The following is an 18,048-nucleotide window of genomic DNA, read 5'->3' as shown; positions in this document are numbered from 1 at the left end:
AGAAGGAAAAAGACGAAGAGCACAGTTCGTCAACCCACTGTAGCTGTCGCAGGTCGGCTGTGCACAGCTGCAGGTGCTGGCAGAAGCGAATGGTATGAAATCAGGCACCAGCAAGCCTGGCTTTTTGATCCCCAGTTTTGCCACTGACACTATAACCATATGGGTACGTAATAATGTCAGACCAAATGCTAGTCTATTACCAAAATACTGATTATTCCTCTTTAAATACCACTATATTATTTCCAGCATGGATTATTAAGGAAATAATAAACCATTCAAAATTAGTGGGAAAATGAGCCAATTTCTAAAGCTTAGAAAATGAATATTTTAGGTTGAGCATGAATAGTCAACCAGATGATGATATTTAAATGACTGGTCTTCATTCCTTGCAGAACTGAAAAATAATATGATGTTCTCCAACCTTGGAAGAGAGGAGAGCTGTGTCAGGACACTGGGACAAGGGCAGGGTCAAAGTTGGAAGCAAAATGTGTTCTGAACAACAGCCCTTCATAATGAGCACAAAGGACCCTACATCTTATATATAGGATCCTTATCATCTTTTTCCAAACTAGCAAAGAAGTCCAGAAAACTGCTTTGCTATGTTTACATAGTAGTTTAATGTCAAAGGTAAATCTAGAACCAATGACAATGGGCAAGGGTTAATGAATATACCTTTTTTATGTATGTTTTCACCTACCTTTAAAAATAAATTTTGGCATATTTATTTACTGCAATATCTTTATTGCTTTGAAAGCCATGTCAAATAATTCACTGAAAATGATTTATCATAGCTAATACAAACAGCTTCAGTTTTATCATACAAACGAGTACACATTATATTTCCATTTCACTTGTTCATGTTTAAGCCCTGGACACTTAGAAAATGGCAAATGCCTTTCTACATTTAAAAGAAAGGGAAGTTTCTGTCTCTCCCTCCCTGCTCCCCCACCGCCGTATCTCTGTCTCTGCATGTCTCTCTCTCTCTCTTCTATTACCCATTATAACCGAATCTCCTACTCATCATTTACAATTCGTAAAATAACTATGGTATTTCAGGTATTATAAAGAATAAAAGAAAAATTTACATTAAATTTGGTCTTAGGGGAGAATGTAGGTGAGATAGGATTAACAGAAGTGAAATCATTGAAGGCAGATTCAAGGAAGTATATTCTACCTGGGTGCTAAATGATGTGTCACACCCATGAGGCAGAATTAGTCATCTATTGATTTTCAAATATGTGTTCAGACCTACTACACAGACTCTCCAATTAAGGTTTTTAAAAAATTTTTTAAACTACAGAAACAACGATATTAGCTTCCACAACGAAAAGAAGACAAAACACCAGTTACAGTTTTTATTATTGTAACAAAGTCATATTCTACTCATTAAAAAGGGTGGGGACATAATTTAATGGTAATTGTAATTTGTCAATGACTTTTTAAAAATCATTCTTTATGTTTGTTTGAAAATGGTTTTGTCCCAATTACAATTAATTTCAGAAACAAGAACACAAAAGATGTTAGTGTTCTACAAAAACATTCTTCCGATAGGTGCTACTCTTTGTAGGTGCTTAAATCTACATCTTGAGTCTTCCTCTAAAAAGCTATATCTGGCATTTGAATAATGTTAAAGGATACAGAGGAGAAAAACACACACAAATGGTGAAAACAGGGAGACACAGAGTGAGCCAGACCTTCACACATGCCCCTCATTTTTTAGTACCCTTAGAAGTCATCCTGCTTGGAAATCATTCTAATGGATGAAAGCATCATTAGCATTGCAAGGTCAGAAGGCCTTACTTTAAGGGAGTGCAATGATTTAAGTACTTATTCACAAATTATTTGATATTCCTTCCTCCAGAATGTACAGCCCAATTCCCCTCCACTCGTAGTAGGGGCGGGACTAAGTGACTCCCTTCTCACAAACAGAACACAGTGAGAGTAAAAACTTGTGACTTCTGAGACTAGGTCAGAAAGGCATTGTGAACTCCTGCTTGCTCTCTCTTGGATCCCTGGCTCTGAGCAAAGCAGACACGATGCTGTAAGAACACTCAAGCATTCCTATGGAGAAGCCCACCCCTCTCATGCTAAATATGAATGGAACACTCAGATACCCCCATGGAGAGTTCACAGTGAGGAACTGAGCCCTCCTGCCAACAGCCAGCCATGGCCTGGGACTCCTGCCAGCAACCCTGTGAAGGAGTCATCTTGAAAGCAAGTGCTCCAGTCCCAGCCAAGCCTTCAGATATCTGCAGCCCTGGATGATATCTTGACTGCAACATCCTGAAAGCCTCTGAGCCAGAAGCACCCAGCTAAACCCTGAATCCCTGCCTCACATATGTTGAGATCATATATGTTTGTTGCTTTAAGCCACTTAGTTTTAAGATAATTTGTTATATAGCAATAGATTGCTAATACATAAAATTTCTTTCTGCAGCTATGATTAATGTAGAGTCACTTCGTAGCAGGAAAAAAAAAAAAAACCTAAAAAAAAAAGATGATGCAAAGAGGAAAAAAGAAGAGCAAATATTGCCAATGTCTTAAGGTGACTATACATTAAGAAAATAGAATTCATTAAACATACAGAGAAAGGTCTTGCTCTAACAGGCATTCAAACTGGACTTCACCAGGTGAGTATTGGCTGAGAAAAGAAAAAACTCTACCTTTATTTATCTCTCAGGAAATGAGAGGCAGGAGACAGGCAGGCAGGGAAGGAAGAAGATAATATGCATTTCAGCAGATTTTTAATAGCAAAGGAAAGAAAGAACATGTCTCATGCAATTGAATCTCAACTATACTACAAAATCACAGGGAAGACCTATAAAGATTTAAGTGCCAACCAGCAAATCTCAATAAATGCTCTACCAGAGCTCCATCTTTAATCATGTTGATCTGTCCCATAGAGATATTTCTTCCAGGAATAAACCAGGGTACACAGGACATTAAGAAGCTTCAAAGAAATGATCAGTTACAGCATTCCTGGCTCAGAGTCGCTATGCTTTTTTTCTGATTTCTTACGAAAGTTTCCCGCCAAATTTATCTTCGGCTCCAACAGGTCTTTGTAACCACAGGGATGTTAAATTCAAGAACACTACTTCTCTCCTCCAGCTTTAAGTCAAGTAAGGACTCAGTTTTCTCTCGAGGCGTCTCAGCCCTGTTGACTCACAGTTCAGCACAAGCATTAGGGACAGAGTTAGGTTTCAGGGTGGGTGCAGCATCTCTGTGCCCTGACTGCCATTTCTGAATGTCTGAAAGGGACTGTCACTTATTTTATAGTCGTCAGAGAAATGCTGATTCCTTTTCTACTCTTGTTTGTTGGGGGAGTTCTGTTTGCCAATGAGCATGTAGCTGAAAAAGGACTAAGTAATTTACATGTATTTGCAAAAGGCCAATCGAGTATGTGCTATCTTAGTAGATCTTCACTGTGAGTAGAATAGAGGCAAATGCAGAACATGTCCCTATAACGACGTCCCAAAGTAGAATTTTTTTGTTTCTTTTATTTATTGATTGATTTCAATTTTATTTATACTTATTTTTGTGGGGTACAGTGTGTTATTTCAATACATGCATATACTGCACAGTGATTCATTTAGAGTAGAAAGCACAGTTTTGTACCCATTAGTTCTTGAAGTAGAAATTGTAGAAAGTTTACATTTCTCTTAGGATCAAGTTCAAATTCCTTCCCCAGACCCACAAAGCATAGGTTGCATCATGTGGCCTCTGTCTACGCCTCTCTTCTCCTGGGTTCATAGTCTCCTCTTCCTCGCCAAGCTTCACCTATATGCTATTCCTTTCTCCTGTTGTTCAATGCAATGGATCTTAGCAGGGGTAGTGCCATCCCTAGGACATATTCTTGATAGTTGTAGGGAGATTTTTCGATGATTAGAGGTTGTTTTTACATGTAAGTACAAATTGGAATAAATTCTTTGACTATAAATTACTTCCCTTTTAGTTCTCCTTTATATTACTCCAGAGAGCACTTTATTTCTCTATTTAGTTTGTTTATTTAATTGTATGTGAAGAGGGGTTAGTTATATTTATTATCTATGGATTTCATTTTGGAATGGTAAAAGAGGTGTCACAAATAATTAATTATAAAAAGGGGACAATATATCTGCTAGGGTTGAGAATCACTGCTTTAAAGGTTTCAAGCCCTTTCTCACCTCAGGACCTTTGCACATGCAGCTGTTTCCTCTGCCTAGACTGTTCCCCCCCAACTCTCTTATTGATATGCCAAATTCCTACTAAACTTTCAGGTCTCAGCTAAAACATTACTGACCTTGTAGACTAACTCAAAGTCTCATATAGCATCCTTCATTTTTTCATGGCACTTATCATAACTGAAATTAAACTATCCATGTATTGTTTGTTTAGTATTTGTCTCTCCAACTAGACAGTAAGCCTCCATGAAAGTCAGGATGTGTATACCCTGTTTACTACTGTGTCATAAATGCCCAGCACATTGCCTGACTGGTTAAGTGAATAAATAAAGATTCAGAGAGATTAGGTTTTAAGCTTAAGTAGTCAAGATCACATAGCTAGTAAGTGGTAAAACTAGGATCCTAATCCATGTATGATTGAATCCCCAAACTACATTCCATCCAACCGTGCTGCTCCCAGCTAAAGCAGCATCACAAATTAGTGAGGTGGGAATGGTTTTCCTTCTAAAATATCAGAAGCAAAATAGGATTGAGTTACACTGTTCCAGGCTTCTCCCCTATCTGTCCCCAGGGCAAGATATTATAATAGAAGTATAAGTTCTATAGTTGCACCCCAAATTGTCAGAACCATGACCAGTTACTCTATAGGTAATTTCTCTACTTAGACTCTTTTATATAGTCTGGGTAAATGCTAAAATTGTGAAAGGTCATCAGGTGCCCAAATGTATGCCATGGAAAATGTTTTCATCACCTTCATATTTACCCAGTGCAAATGTTTTTATCATATTCATATTTACCCAATGGATCTCCTAGGTTTACTGGATCTCTTGCCAAGTCACAGATGCCCCAAGGCTATCCAAATACAGAGTAGACAAGGAGCTTGCAAATAGTACAACCACAACCCACCAGGACATTCTGGTCAATCCAGCAGGTCATATGTTTTGAATTTGTGATTTTTAGGAGTCATCCTGAAACAGATTTTACCAAACCATGCATATCCCTGGCCTCTCCTCTGGGAAACCTCCACTAAACAATCAATTCAAGGGCAGCAACAGGGCAGAGTGTATGATTCTGGAATCATACAGACCTAGATTTGAATTCTAGTCCCCTTATTGTTCCACTGTATGACCTTGGACAATTGACAATGTAGCTGAGCCTCAATTTCATCACCTAAAGATGGGGATAATCCTAATCTCAAAACGTTTTAATGAGCATTACGTAACATGCTTAGCAACTGACACATAGCAGGTGGTTAGTAAACGCTAGCACCCTTTCTTATCAAAGACCACAGTGACATCTTCCTCTAAATTCTGACACCGTTTACATTCTACATAACTCACTTAGCACTTACCATCTCCTAGCTTGAGCATTAAGTAACATTTTATATTCCTTCCTTATCAAACTAAGTCTTCCATTTTATGCAAATGAGATAGTTTGTGTATAGGACTAAGCACAATAATTGGCAGATACATTTGTTGCCTAATAAGTGAAAGTTATAAATAATAGCATCATCTCATACGTTGCCAAGCCAAAAAGCCTCGCATAAACCCTGCATTCAATAAATATTTGCTGATTTATGTACAAGATAAACTAGATATGAATTCCAGCTGCTATGGACATACAATCTAAAAATGAAAATCCTTAGTTGGATGGTTCCTCTAATCTAATACTTTTTAGAGAATCATGGAAAGTGAAGAAGTTGCATAAAAACTGAAATCAGGAAAATTTCCTAGTTCTTTTCAAGTAAAAGAAACTTAATTTTGTGAACTATACATCAAAGAACTTATGTTGACTTAGTGAATACACAGTTCAAGAAACCAGTGTGAAAAATGAACATTTAAAATGGAGTAAGGAAACAAACAGATGAATCATCTGGGAATGATATGCAGGTATCAGAATTAAAAGTGGATCTGTCATCAGGGAGACATACTTGGAATTGCCCAAGCCAGCACTTGATTGTCACAATTCAGCGAACAAAAGAGGGCTCTTAGAGCTGATCCTACCCCTTTTCTGAATTTTGCAATAAGAAGCAAGGTTGTAAAGAACCATTTACCTGAAGACAGTGCAGGGTATAATGGGGAGAAGTAACCACATAGCAGTCCATAGAGGAACAGCTTTTCTTTGACATAAATTAACAGTTAAGTACAAGTGACAAGAAAAAGCAGGTGAGAAATTGGGCTGCATGAAAAAGCATGAGGTTATGCTAACAAAACCTTTTCATTTTTGGTGTCAATAATTAGACAATCTAAGTTGGTGTTCAAGTTTTAGATAGAAGACATGAACAGCATGAGCTACAGGATCCGTTTGAATGAAATTCTAAGGATTCCCCGTATGTCACAAACTATGTGGGAAGATCACTAAAAGACTTTTTGCAATAGTCTGAATGCTTGTCCCTTTCAAAGCTCATGTGGAAGCTTGTTCCCTGATGTGGCAGTATCACAATGTGGGGATTTTCGAAGATGACTGGATCATGAGGGCTATGCCATCATGAATGGATTAATCCATTCATTGATAATTGGATTAATGGGTTAATGGTGAGTGGGTTATTACTGAAGGGACACTGGTGGCTTTATAAGAAGAGCAAGTGGCACATTAACACACGATCTTGCCCTGCTGCCATGTGATAGCCTCCGCCACCTCGGGACTCTGCAGAGAGTCCTCACCAGGAAGAAGGCCCTCACCAAATGCACTCCTTGACCTTGGACTTCCCAGCCTCCAAAACGGTAAGAAAAAAAAATTTATTTCAATATAAATTTCCTAATTTCAGGTATTCTGTTATGAGTGACAGAAAATGGACTAATACACCTTTTCACACAAACTTATGAAAAAGACTTCATTTAAGTTAAAGAAGACAAAGGGTTAATGAGAAGAGAGGCAGATAATCAGATGGAGCAAAAATATAGTCTTCTCTGAGGTAATAAGGAAAGCCATGAAAGGTGATATACATCACACTGCTAAAAGGGAGGTGATAGGGGTAATTCTTCTTCTGCTTTCTAAAAACACATGTTCGTTGGCCATTTCTCTGATAATGGGGTTAATCAAAGATATTGCACTAGAATCATGTTTTTCAAACTGCATTCAGGAAATCCAAGGTCTCCCCTCAGCCTTTTAACAAAACAAGAAAACAGGAAACAACAGTAAGGGTGAGCATTATTATTATTTTTTTTGCCTCAGGTATATACACCTGTACTCATACATAAGTGTAAGCACACCGTATCATGATATAAAATGTACTTTTTACTGTGCATCATGTTTTAAAAAGTTTAAAAAACTACAATAAAGAAATGAGATGGAGCAGTTCTGATGAAAAATTAACCAACATGAATGGATTCATGAAAATTTTTTAGAAAGACATATGAGACTCATATGAAGTCTCAGCAGAAAGTTAAGTTCATTTAAGTGCAATGCCAGAGTACTCAACAACCATGTTTCTTTTAATCCTGCTTTCATAGTTTATTATTTGTCTAAATACATTTCTAGTAATACTATTCATTTTTACTCATTGCAATACTGTGTTCTTTCAAGATTATTCTACAGAAAATAATGATAATCATATTTTATACAACAGAAAATAACATGGTCTCTGGTCTTTGAGTCTTGATGTTGGCTGACTGCAAGCCTCTTTTGGCCTCAATATCTTTATATGCTTCCTTTTATGTAGAGAAAAGATGGCTGAAGACTCTTCAGTTTTAAAATTCTATTGTTTTGACTTAGTGGAAAGACAAACATTTTCCTCTTGCAGTCGTTTCTGGGTATTTGGATCACAAGGCTAAGAACAAAACATTGCAGCTCTCTTTGCAGCAACAAATCCCAGCTCCACCTAAAATATTTTGTCAGGGGTGAAGAGTTCCTTGAATGCTCTAAGCCCTATAAACCCCAACCTAGTAATCCCAAAACCATGCCCCTCAATGGGTGATCCACTGAAATCACCTTCCCTCATGCTCAAAGGGCATTTCTCACTTTTTGTCTATGTATTTGTGAAATGCAAGACTTCACTTACATGCTGTACTCTTTAAAAATATATCCATATGTATGCAAGAAAATTACGTCATGGAAATTCACATTTCCAAGGGTTGTCTGGGTCACCCTTTGAGAACTCCTGCGTGAATTTTCTATGGTCTAATCATTCAAGTGAACTTGCAGAGCAGGAAAGACTTAGTCTGGCAAGAACAGTGCTAAGACTTCCAAAAAGAACAAAGACAACTTGTGACTTGCTGGGAGTGACTCAGGCGCTGGCTCTGTGCTCCCTGAGTCATAGTTTCTCCATCACCAACACCATCAGAGGGTGCCCTGCTGACAGAGGTGGACATCTTCCAGGTTGCCAGATCTTTGGTGGATCGGGAGGGAATTAAGCCCCTTTCTATGTCTGCTGATTTTATGCCCTGACACAGGGAAAAACCTTCAGAAAGAAAAATCAGAACTGGATCACAGTCAATGCAACAACTATCCAGTGAGTACATGTTAAGTGCAAAGCATTGTGCAAAGCAATTCAGACCTGATATCTGCTCTTGACAATCTAGCTGCTCACTGATGCCTGATGAGCACTAAAATGGGAGGAAGAGTAAGTGCATCAGGTGTTCAGGGGGTGGAGACATTTGTGGTCTGGGGCAATCAATAAAGATTTCATGCATTAGACAGGAGTTGAGGTGAGCCTTGAACTAAGAGTCAGATGTACAGAAAACAGGAAAAAGAAATGAGATTTCCAAAGGGGGAAAAACAATATATACAAAAGTGCAGAGGCAGAAATGCACAAGGCCTGTTAGCCTGGATCAAGAATGAACATGGAATACTATCTTTGCAATTTGCATTTTACATCCTAAATTTTATAAAAGGAATATATCCTACCCATCTCACGAAATATGACTCTCAGATAGGTAATGCTTTTCCCCAGATATACATTCTAAAAATGGTGTCTTAGAAAACACTTTCATCAGTTGTCCCTTATTCCAATCATTTTCTTCATAGTTAATATGCACCCCCAACTTCCCACATCTCTTTTATTTGCTTCTGGAATGGAAGATATTGGTAAATCATAAAATTAGTTAAAATGCAGTCAAATGAGTCTTATTTTTGTATTACACAATACTTCTAAGATCTGTAGGTGGTAGAAGAAAAGGTTAAGTAGGATCACTATTAAATAAACTATTGCATCATATTATAGGAAGATGAGCCACAGACAGTATTTAAATTTGAAGTTTAGAGCTGACAGACTCTATATAAAGACATGTGAACCATGTGTCAATGACTCATGACTCTTCTCAGGACTGCTACTGACTGTTGCCATCTGAGCACTGCACAAGAAAAGCACCAGACCTACAGGACTGAGCTCTTTGCCTGTCGTGACATATGTGTGATGCCATGTCTGGCCAGAGGGGGGCATCATTTTGTAATTTTTCAACCAGAAAGGGGCATCTTTCTTCATCCAGATGGAGAGGATGTCTTTCTTTCATTAGCTCAAAAGTCTCTTAGGGGTGAGTTGGGGGTTCTAACCCTCCTCTTTCACACAAGCAGATAAGACTCCTGATAAATACTTTGTAGATAGCTCAGTTTCTTCAACCTCAGTAAAAAGACTTTAGCACTTACCTCGTTCTCCTGGGCTCCCCGGCACACCTGCATTTCCTGGGAAGCCTGGTGTACCAGGGGGTCCTTGTTCACCAGGGGCTCCAGGTGATCCCGGTCTCCCAGGTTCCCCAGGAGGCCCTTGGATGGTCCGGATGGATGAGGAGTGGCTGGGAATCTGGTTAAGGATGGCTGTGTATCTGGCCATGTGACCTGAGGCACAAAGCATAAAGACAGCATTCAGTGAACTGTCGCACAAAGGACAGGACGGTAGTATTCATTAAGGCTCCGAACAATTCTTTTAGATGCCCACCAAAGGAAAAAGCAACTCCTCTGAAATATGTTGATTTCCAACTTAAATTTTTTTACATTTTACTTTAGATGATATTAATGGCTGGATTGTATTCAAGATGCATCTCATGTGTTTGGAATTCCACAGCTCACGTCAGCATCTCAATAAATACCATTGAGCAGAAGTCATAGATTTCATCTTCACCCCCAACATTTATCTAACCCCTAAATCCTCACCCAGCTGCCTTTTTCTCCAGCAATCCCCCCCAAGTTACTTGTCTTTTTTCCAACCCACAAAGTGAGCTCCACCCGCCTGCTCACAAATCCTCAGAAAAGTGCTCTGTCTCAACTGATCTCTTGGTTGCCAAGCCTTTTTTCAGGAATCATGACTTTGGTTCCAGCTGCAGAAACTCCCACTAGTTTTATATTAAAAAAAAAAAAAAAAAAAAGAAGAAGAAGAAAAGAAAATCTTGCTCTCTCTCCCATAATCCCTTAACTCAGTTATGCCTGGAAGAATGTATTTTAACAATTAGAAATATTGCTTCATAAAGTACTTGATACCATAATGCCTCCTTTATCCAGCATCCTCAGGAGATGAGATTTTCCCACGTAAGGGAATTTTTCTATATAACTAATTTATTTCTCTTCAAACATTTAAATATAAATTAAAAATAGTAACCATTTTGGAGGAATTATTTCTAAAATATACTCAGTGCACTCTTTCCTTACGTATCAGACTGTGACTCTGTGACTGTAATGACAGATGCCCTCCTGGTGACCCAAGGACTATCAGCAGGCACTGACTCTTGTTTGGGAGGGTTAGACATTTCTGTATCTGCTTTTTCAGCTTCCTCCTTTACTGGGGGGTAGGGGATCCTTTATCACTTTCTCAGCTGTCATCACTTTGCCCCACACAGTTTCCTATAAAACCCTTCCCAGCATAATTTTCTGATCAACTGTGAACTAAGAACCAGACAACTGAGCTTGTAAGGAATTATACGCTAACCTGTAAATCAAGTTGTGAGTGGCGGCCTAAGGAATAAAATAAGGAACAGTTTTCAGAGAAAACTGAAGTAGTGTTTAGGAAGATGGTTGAGGTGTCAGAAATCCAGCCTCTGACTAAGTTGGTCCTTTCTTATCAAGTTGCATACAATCTCTTCAATTTCCTTCTCTTACAACTGCATTGATAGGCAAGGTCTCCTTCTATTACAGACTTGCTTAAGCTCTCTTGTCATACCCCCCTCCCCTAGCTAGCTTCCACTTCCTAGAAGTCATTCACAAGAATCTGAGAATTTCTAAGGGGAAAAACTAGATTTTTAACTTTCAAATTTTAGGGCATGTTTTAAATAATCATATAATTTATACAAGACTTTTATTCTATGGTAGAATAAGACACAAAATATTGTGAAATCTTTTTCATGTTGTGGGCAGGGAGTCATATCAAGATTTAACCCTCAGGTTTTCTTAAAATAATGATCTACTCATGTACATTGTACAATTGAAATGAAAAATCTATGAAATAAACCAAGATACAGGTTAGCTTTGGATGCATTCTCCTACAAAAGTGACTAGGGTTCAATTTCCCTTTTATAATTGTGTTTTTAAAGATCCTATTTGGCATTAAACTTGAATAGTTTCATTTAACTGGTAAATTCTCTCACTTATACATACACATTTGGTTTGACCAATATAATATAAAATTAAATAAAAGTTAAGATACAAAGATCATTGCTACTGTGTCTGAAGATAGTAGCTTTATATTCTGTTTGCCCTGATATTTTTGTCTTAATGAAAACTCTTCAAAGCCCATGCAGATCTTTACTCCATGTGTCCCCTAGGGTGAGATCTGGGTTTATTTCACAACTACATGTGGAATTTTGGACCCAGCCTATAGGGCCCTCTTGGACACTTGCAGGTCTCCCCTGGCCTAACTTCCAAACTTCCCAGGGTTAAAGTAAATACAACCCTTAGGCCGAGGCAGCTGCTAGGTAATATCAGCCAGCAAGGGAGAGGGCACTATCAGGGTGGGAGGCAAGACAGCAGAGCTGGGCTAGAGCTGGGTGCGTTTGAGCAGAATATTTCATCTCTACTTGGCCTCAGATCTTTCTGGAACTGGACAAATTGCTGGCAAAGAGAGGGGTCTATAGTAGAACCTTCGGATTGGATTAATGGGACAAAATATATAGTCAGCGTGCAGGAAGAAAACATGCAAAATGGGTAGATATGCATGTGAATGGGCAGAAATCAGTAATTGAAATACAGTGCTGTTGAAAAGTTCACGTTTAAAATGAATAAGCGGAACAGGTGTCATATTGAGTGTGTTCTGGTATAGTATTTGGCACAAAGCCCAAGTGTGACATCAAATGTCACATCAAGCTGTCCCGTGTGTGTGTGTGTGTGTGTGTGTGTGTGTGTGTGTATTTGGTATAAAACCCAAGGAATAAAGAAATAACCAAAAGATAACAGATGTAAAATGGATATGGAGGAGATATTGATTTAAATTGTGTGACTTAATAGAAATCAACACCATAAATCATCTTTTTGAAGGTAGCTTCTGAAGATGTAGCAGCTTTCAAGTGCTGAGCACTTGATGAAAAAAAAAAAATCTATCCAATTGGAAAGAGCAGAAGGATAGAAGATTTGCTCTGGGCAGTCAAGTTAAATCTACACTGGCAAACAGATAGTTCTTGGACCAACCGATGACACAGAGGAATTTGGCTTCTGTTACCATCAAGGGGAATCTGTAATCTTCTCTGAGGTAGATCAGTCGTGTTCATCTGCAACAGTTATGTGTCTGCACCAAGATGAAGCTTTAGAGTTTTCCTTAGTCATTACACTCATGGGAAAGGCACCCTTGCACTTGGATGAGCAATGGCAAACAACCTCCTTGGCCATAATGCACTTACTCTGGATGAGCTGTTCACACACTTGACGTGCCACCGCCCTCACCATGGATTGGGACTGCAGGTCACCCTGAGTGAGAAAAAAGCATCTCCTGACTCTCAGCTGCAAGCCCAGCCACACCGCCAGAACTCCCAGGATGCGGATCTGACCTCACCCACTGTTCCCGTCAAGGCTCTTTGGCTCCTAGCAACAAGTTGGTGTGACCCCTGTGGTGCAGAGGAGCAGGCCATTTGACACTCATGCATCAAGGTTCCTGAGAGTCCTTGTTAGATTATAAAGCTCAAGTAAGTATTTCTGGTTCCAGATTCTAAAGAATTTAATAGTTTTCAAACAAACCTATATATATTTAACTCCTTGTTTATAGCTCTTTGGGGCTTATAAAATACAGCACTTTCTCCAGCAGTGGCTTATTTAACACTAATAGCAACTCAGAAGAAAGATGGTAAACCTATTTTACAGCTGAACAGCATTAAACACATTCCTCAGAGGTAACTGGATAACACTAAGAGCACTGCTGTTTCTACTACCAGCCAATAGCACAAGCAGATTAGCAGTTGCATAATTTTTGAAAGGAGAGAGAAAACCCCTAAAATAAACAGATTTAATTGAGGGCCAGTTCTTTCATTTTTATGCCTGCCATTGTTTTTCTGGGTGCCAATATTGGAGCATCAGGAAACACATGAGCCCCATGCCAGTACTTAACATCTGTATCACGCTTTTATTCTTCTGAAGCCCTTTCACATCCATTATATAATTTCCTCATCAAATCTGCCTTATGAGTTAGATGAGTTTGTTTATCTTACCCGCATCTTTTCCTTAAGGAAATGAGCCCGCGGTCATTGAGCTGGATGGTAGCAGATATGCAATTAGAATCCAGCTCTCCTGAGTTCCAGCCCACAGGGATTTTCCCACCAGAAAAAGTGCTGACAATCAAATGAGTTGGGGAGAAGGCAGAGGAGGGACTGCAATAATAATCAATAACCCTGGGAGCAAATGGTCATCCTTTATCAGGCATTGGAAGATGTTCAACCAGCCACAGGATACTTACTCGTTCTCCTCGTTCTCCCTTTGGTCCAGGAACACCCTGCAAAAATTTAAAAAAAAAAAAATTGTCAAGCACTCAACTAAGAATAACGAAAGCGCATCTGTTCTTATTTTCTTAGCTCTACTAATTCTGCAACAAAAATCGTTACACAATAATAAGAATAAAACAGACAGCAACATGTAGTCCCAGCAAGCATAAATAGCCCTTTTAAACATTGTATTCCTTCAGCCTTTTTATGCAGAGACACTGCATTTTTTGGATATAGAAGTGGAGTCATGCAGCAGTGTCTTTTTTGTAACACACATTTTCACTGAATAGGTCCTTCAAGTCTTTCCGCACAAGACGCCCCTCCATGTGTTGTACTCCACAGATGCTCCATAACTTCTTTAAAAAAATCTCTGCTGAACAGTTAAATTGTTTCAATTTTTGAGAAGTATCTTTAAAAGCAAGGAAAAATCTCCTTCCAAGCTAGGAGTTCAAGTAAGAGTTGAGATTACTGAAATTCCACAGCCTCACTCTGCTTCCAGCATGACAGACAATTCTCCCAGCTTATCCCCCAAATGGAAGCTCACATACACATAAATTCACTGCTGGGTTATTATTTTATAATGTGGCTAAGCTATTCTTTGACCCACAAGAAACTTGACTATTACTGTAAAAAATTTACTGAAAAAAACAAACAAAAAATTTGGCATTTTCAGTGTTCCTACAATGAAATTACAGTTATAATGAAAAACATGTGTCTTCAGAAGGATTTCACATTTTTGTTTCAACTCTGAGGCAATATTCATTGAACAACATTTTTTATAGTCACTACTAAAAGGAGAGTGACTGGAATTTACAGATGGAATTTGCCACGTTGTCAGACTGTTCCCAGTTGTTACTTCAATCCCTACAGGTCCCAAACCAAACTCCGTATCTTCTCCAAAATCTCTATTCAGTTAACAGTTATCCAAACTCAAAATTCTGGGTTCACCCCATGGTGTGCAGGTAAACTGGCTTTCCAGAAAAAGAAAATGCCCTGACTTGTAGTATTTGCTGATTTTGGAGGTATAAACACTTCTACCACAGCTGATTGCAAGCTACAAATGTGGCCACGAAAGATGGAGCTGGGAAGGGAAGAAAACCACAAAATCAACTCTCCTGAGCAGATATAAGCAGCCCGCCATTGGTTCTATCTTCTTTCCTCTCCTCCCTTGCCTCTATTGTTTATTCAATACATACAAACACACACACACACACACACACACACACACACACGTTTGTGTGCACACTTTTATTTTATTTTTTTGCACTGCAATTCTTCCAATAGCCATCCTTTCCATTCCACCATCCATGTCCTACCCCTTCCATCTCACACAACATTTGCAACATCCTTCTAAGTGATAGCCCTTATTAAAGACCTCCCTTCCAGTTCGCCCTCCAGACACCACGTGTCTCGTCTTCCTCAGATATCACCAGACTTAGAAAGCTCAGGGACCACTGATGGACGGCAGCTCTTCCTCTATTCGACATCACTCATTGATTCTCAGACATCCATATAACAAAGTCCAAGTTCTCGGATCCAGTCATTTGTAACTTAGTCCCAACCGTCCAATCTTTTACTCCTCAAAATTACAGCTTCTCATTCCATCATCCTGGTCTACTCAGTGTATAAAAAATTTGAAATGTGGAGCAAGTATTAAGCATAAATCTTATCAATTAAGTATCAACAGTACAGATATTCTAACATAGTACTTAGTTTGAGTATCAGCTACTTGACAATAAATTTTTATTGTTGTATATATTTACCTACAAGTCAATGTGGGATTTCTCTTCTCTCTTTGTAGACAGTAAAATCCCTAAAACTTTGGGCCATAGTTATATTACTTTCTATTTGCAAAACCACCTCATCAGTTTCTTGCATAAAAGAGTCACTCAAATATTCACCTCAGTCCAATATTAAATTGAAATATCTATTATAATTCTAGAACTGCCATCTACTTCCTCGGACATTGTTTCCTTTTGTTTTGTTAATAAAATGAAAAGAAAATAAAAACTGATTTCAGCTAGAAGTATATATCCACCCTTTAGTGTACTATAAGATAATTTTCCAGTATTGCAGATGAGATCAGCAATCAACTAAGAACAGGAGAACTTTATTAAAAAATACACATACACATACACACATAATAGTAAAATCTTGTTGGGTATATGGGTGTTCACTCTAAAATTATTTCAATTTTGTCTGTGTTTAAGAATTGTCATAAGCACAATTTCCCTACATTTGGGGAAAATATATAGGACATGGGATCTGCAAGTCACATGAACTCTCTGAGTTTCTCTGTAGGATGAGGCCATTCAATTAAGTGATTTCTGGGATTCCTTATAAGGCTAACAAGGTATCATCTCAAGATATGGTCATTATTTGGAAGTAGGTAGTGCAAGAAACAGAAGCTGATGAAAAATACAAAGGCTGAGCTTGCAAGGGAAGGATTCCAACCTCAATGGAGAAAGCAGTTTCTTTCTCTGCAACTGAGTTCCAAAAGGTAGAGTCTATGCCTAGCTTGTGGACTTCTGTATCCTCAGCTCCTACGACTGTGACTGGGACATGGCAGGTGCTCAGAAATTATGTTAACTGAATGAACACACGGTTGAATTTTATTTCAGGTTTGGATGATAAGCCCATTTGTGCTTCACCTACCTTGATCACAAAAAAGAAAGAAGAAAAGTATTTAAGACATACCCAGGCAGTGGGCTGCTATAGCATTAGAAAAAAGTGTTGGCTCAAAAAAAAAAAAACCAATTTCCACTATAAATAAGATTTTTTCACAAAAATAAGATTTACATAGTACTCTCCCCCCCACCAGCTCAAATTCTTTTTGGAAATGTCGTATCCTCTCCCCTCATTCCTTAGGCTTCACAAATAAACAAGTCCTAAAGAGGCGAGAATGTTCACTGTAGGTCCAACTGGAGGTAAGAGCTCCTTATGTTACCACTAAATAAATGCTTAACAGAAACAGCTTTTCAAGCATTCAATGCAAAATAAAAACAAAAGCCATCATACAAAAATAAATATTCCACATTTTTAATATATTAAGAAGCTGTGAATACTACTAGTTAGTAGTTAAGCTGCTTTACCATGTCCCAAGTACTGTGCTGGGTGCTTTAGACATGTTAACTCAGTTAAAACACCAGCCCTGTAAGATAACTCACTTAAACCTTATAATACTCCCATAAGATTGACTCATGTGTTCTTTATGATAACCTATGAGATGCTATTTCCATTTTACAGATTAGGAAAATGATGCACTGAGAAGTAAAACCACTTGCCCAAGGTCACATGATAAGGAAGTGGAAAAGCTGGGACCTGAACCCAAACTGTGGGCTTCAGAATCCATGCACATCCCAAGTACACTCTGCTGCTTTGCTGGAAAAGAACCCTGCTCACCAAATCTGCTATTTAATGTCTTCTATTCTAGTGAAGACAGTATTTTTCCTAGTTAAAATAAAACAAACCAAGCAAAACTACCATCCCCAAATCCCAACTCTCGTAATTCAGAATTAGGTTTTAACTTGAATCATTTTTTTTAAATCCATTTTATTTTGAATATTTTTATTTCTGCATCAATACATTTTTAACATTTCCACTCTGTCATTTATTAAATAGGCTTGTTGGAAAATGTTTCAAATTTAGGGAAATAAATTATCATGCAAGCCTGATTAATATGGTAAATGGGCAGCATCAGTTATTGGCACCTTCTAGTATGTAGGGATGGATGTGTTTAATTGAGCTTGAAATTCCTCAAATTCAACCTCATGCTGCTTGTTATTAAGTAGCTGAAGGATACAGCTAGGCAGTTTCAATGAAAGATCTTTTTACTGAAATATCGGTACAGCAAGAAATTATTTTTTATTCCAACTTCTCTGACATCTTTCCTTTGATTTTTGCAAAGTAAAACAAAAACAAAATAAAAATTCTTGAGCAAGAGAAGGCCTATAACTCTAGCAAAGTATGCTTTGAGGGAAAACACATATTCCCTGCAGATGTAGGCAGGAAAAAGTGGCACATTTTCCTTGAATTTCAGGAACACGTGAAATGTAAAGAAA

At 38.3% G+C, this 18,048-nt stretch overlaps 1 protein-coding gene across 2 annotated transcripts in view; it reads right to left on the bottom strand.

The window, feature by feature from the left end:
* COL14A1 (collagen type XIV alpha 1 chain) overlaps positions 1-18,048 on the bottom strand; it is a 213,435-nt gene that overhangs the window by 9,717 nt on the left and 185,670 nt on the right. For both annotated transcript variants that reach the window (XM_063079077.1, XM_063079078.1), the window contains exons 43-45: positions 13,963-13,998; positions 12,917-12,983; positions 9,744-9,932 (exon numbers count right to left, since the gene is read on the bottom strand). In XM_063079077.1, the coding sequence (XP_062935147.1) occupies positions 9,744-9,932; positions 12,917-12,983; positions 13,963-13,998 (292 nt within the window). The remainder of the gene's footprint in view (positions 1-9,743; positions 9,933-12,916; positions 12,984-13,962; positions 13,999-18,048) is intronic.

Source organism: Cynocephalus volans, chromosome 15 (genome assembly GCF_027409185.1).
Source record: "Cynocephalus volans isolate mCynVol1 chromosome 15, mCynVol1.pri, whole genome shotgun sequence".
Lineage (NCBI taxonomy): Eukaryota > Metazoa > Chordata > Mammalia > Dermoptera > Cynocephalidae > Cynocephalus > Cynocephalus volans.
The sequence above is the reverse complement of the archived record's forward strand: the minus strand, read 5'-3'. Positions and strand labels throughout refer to the sequence as shown.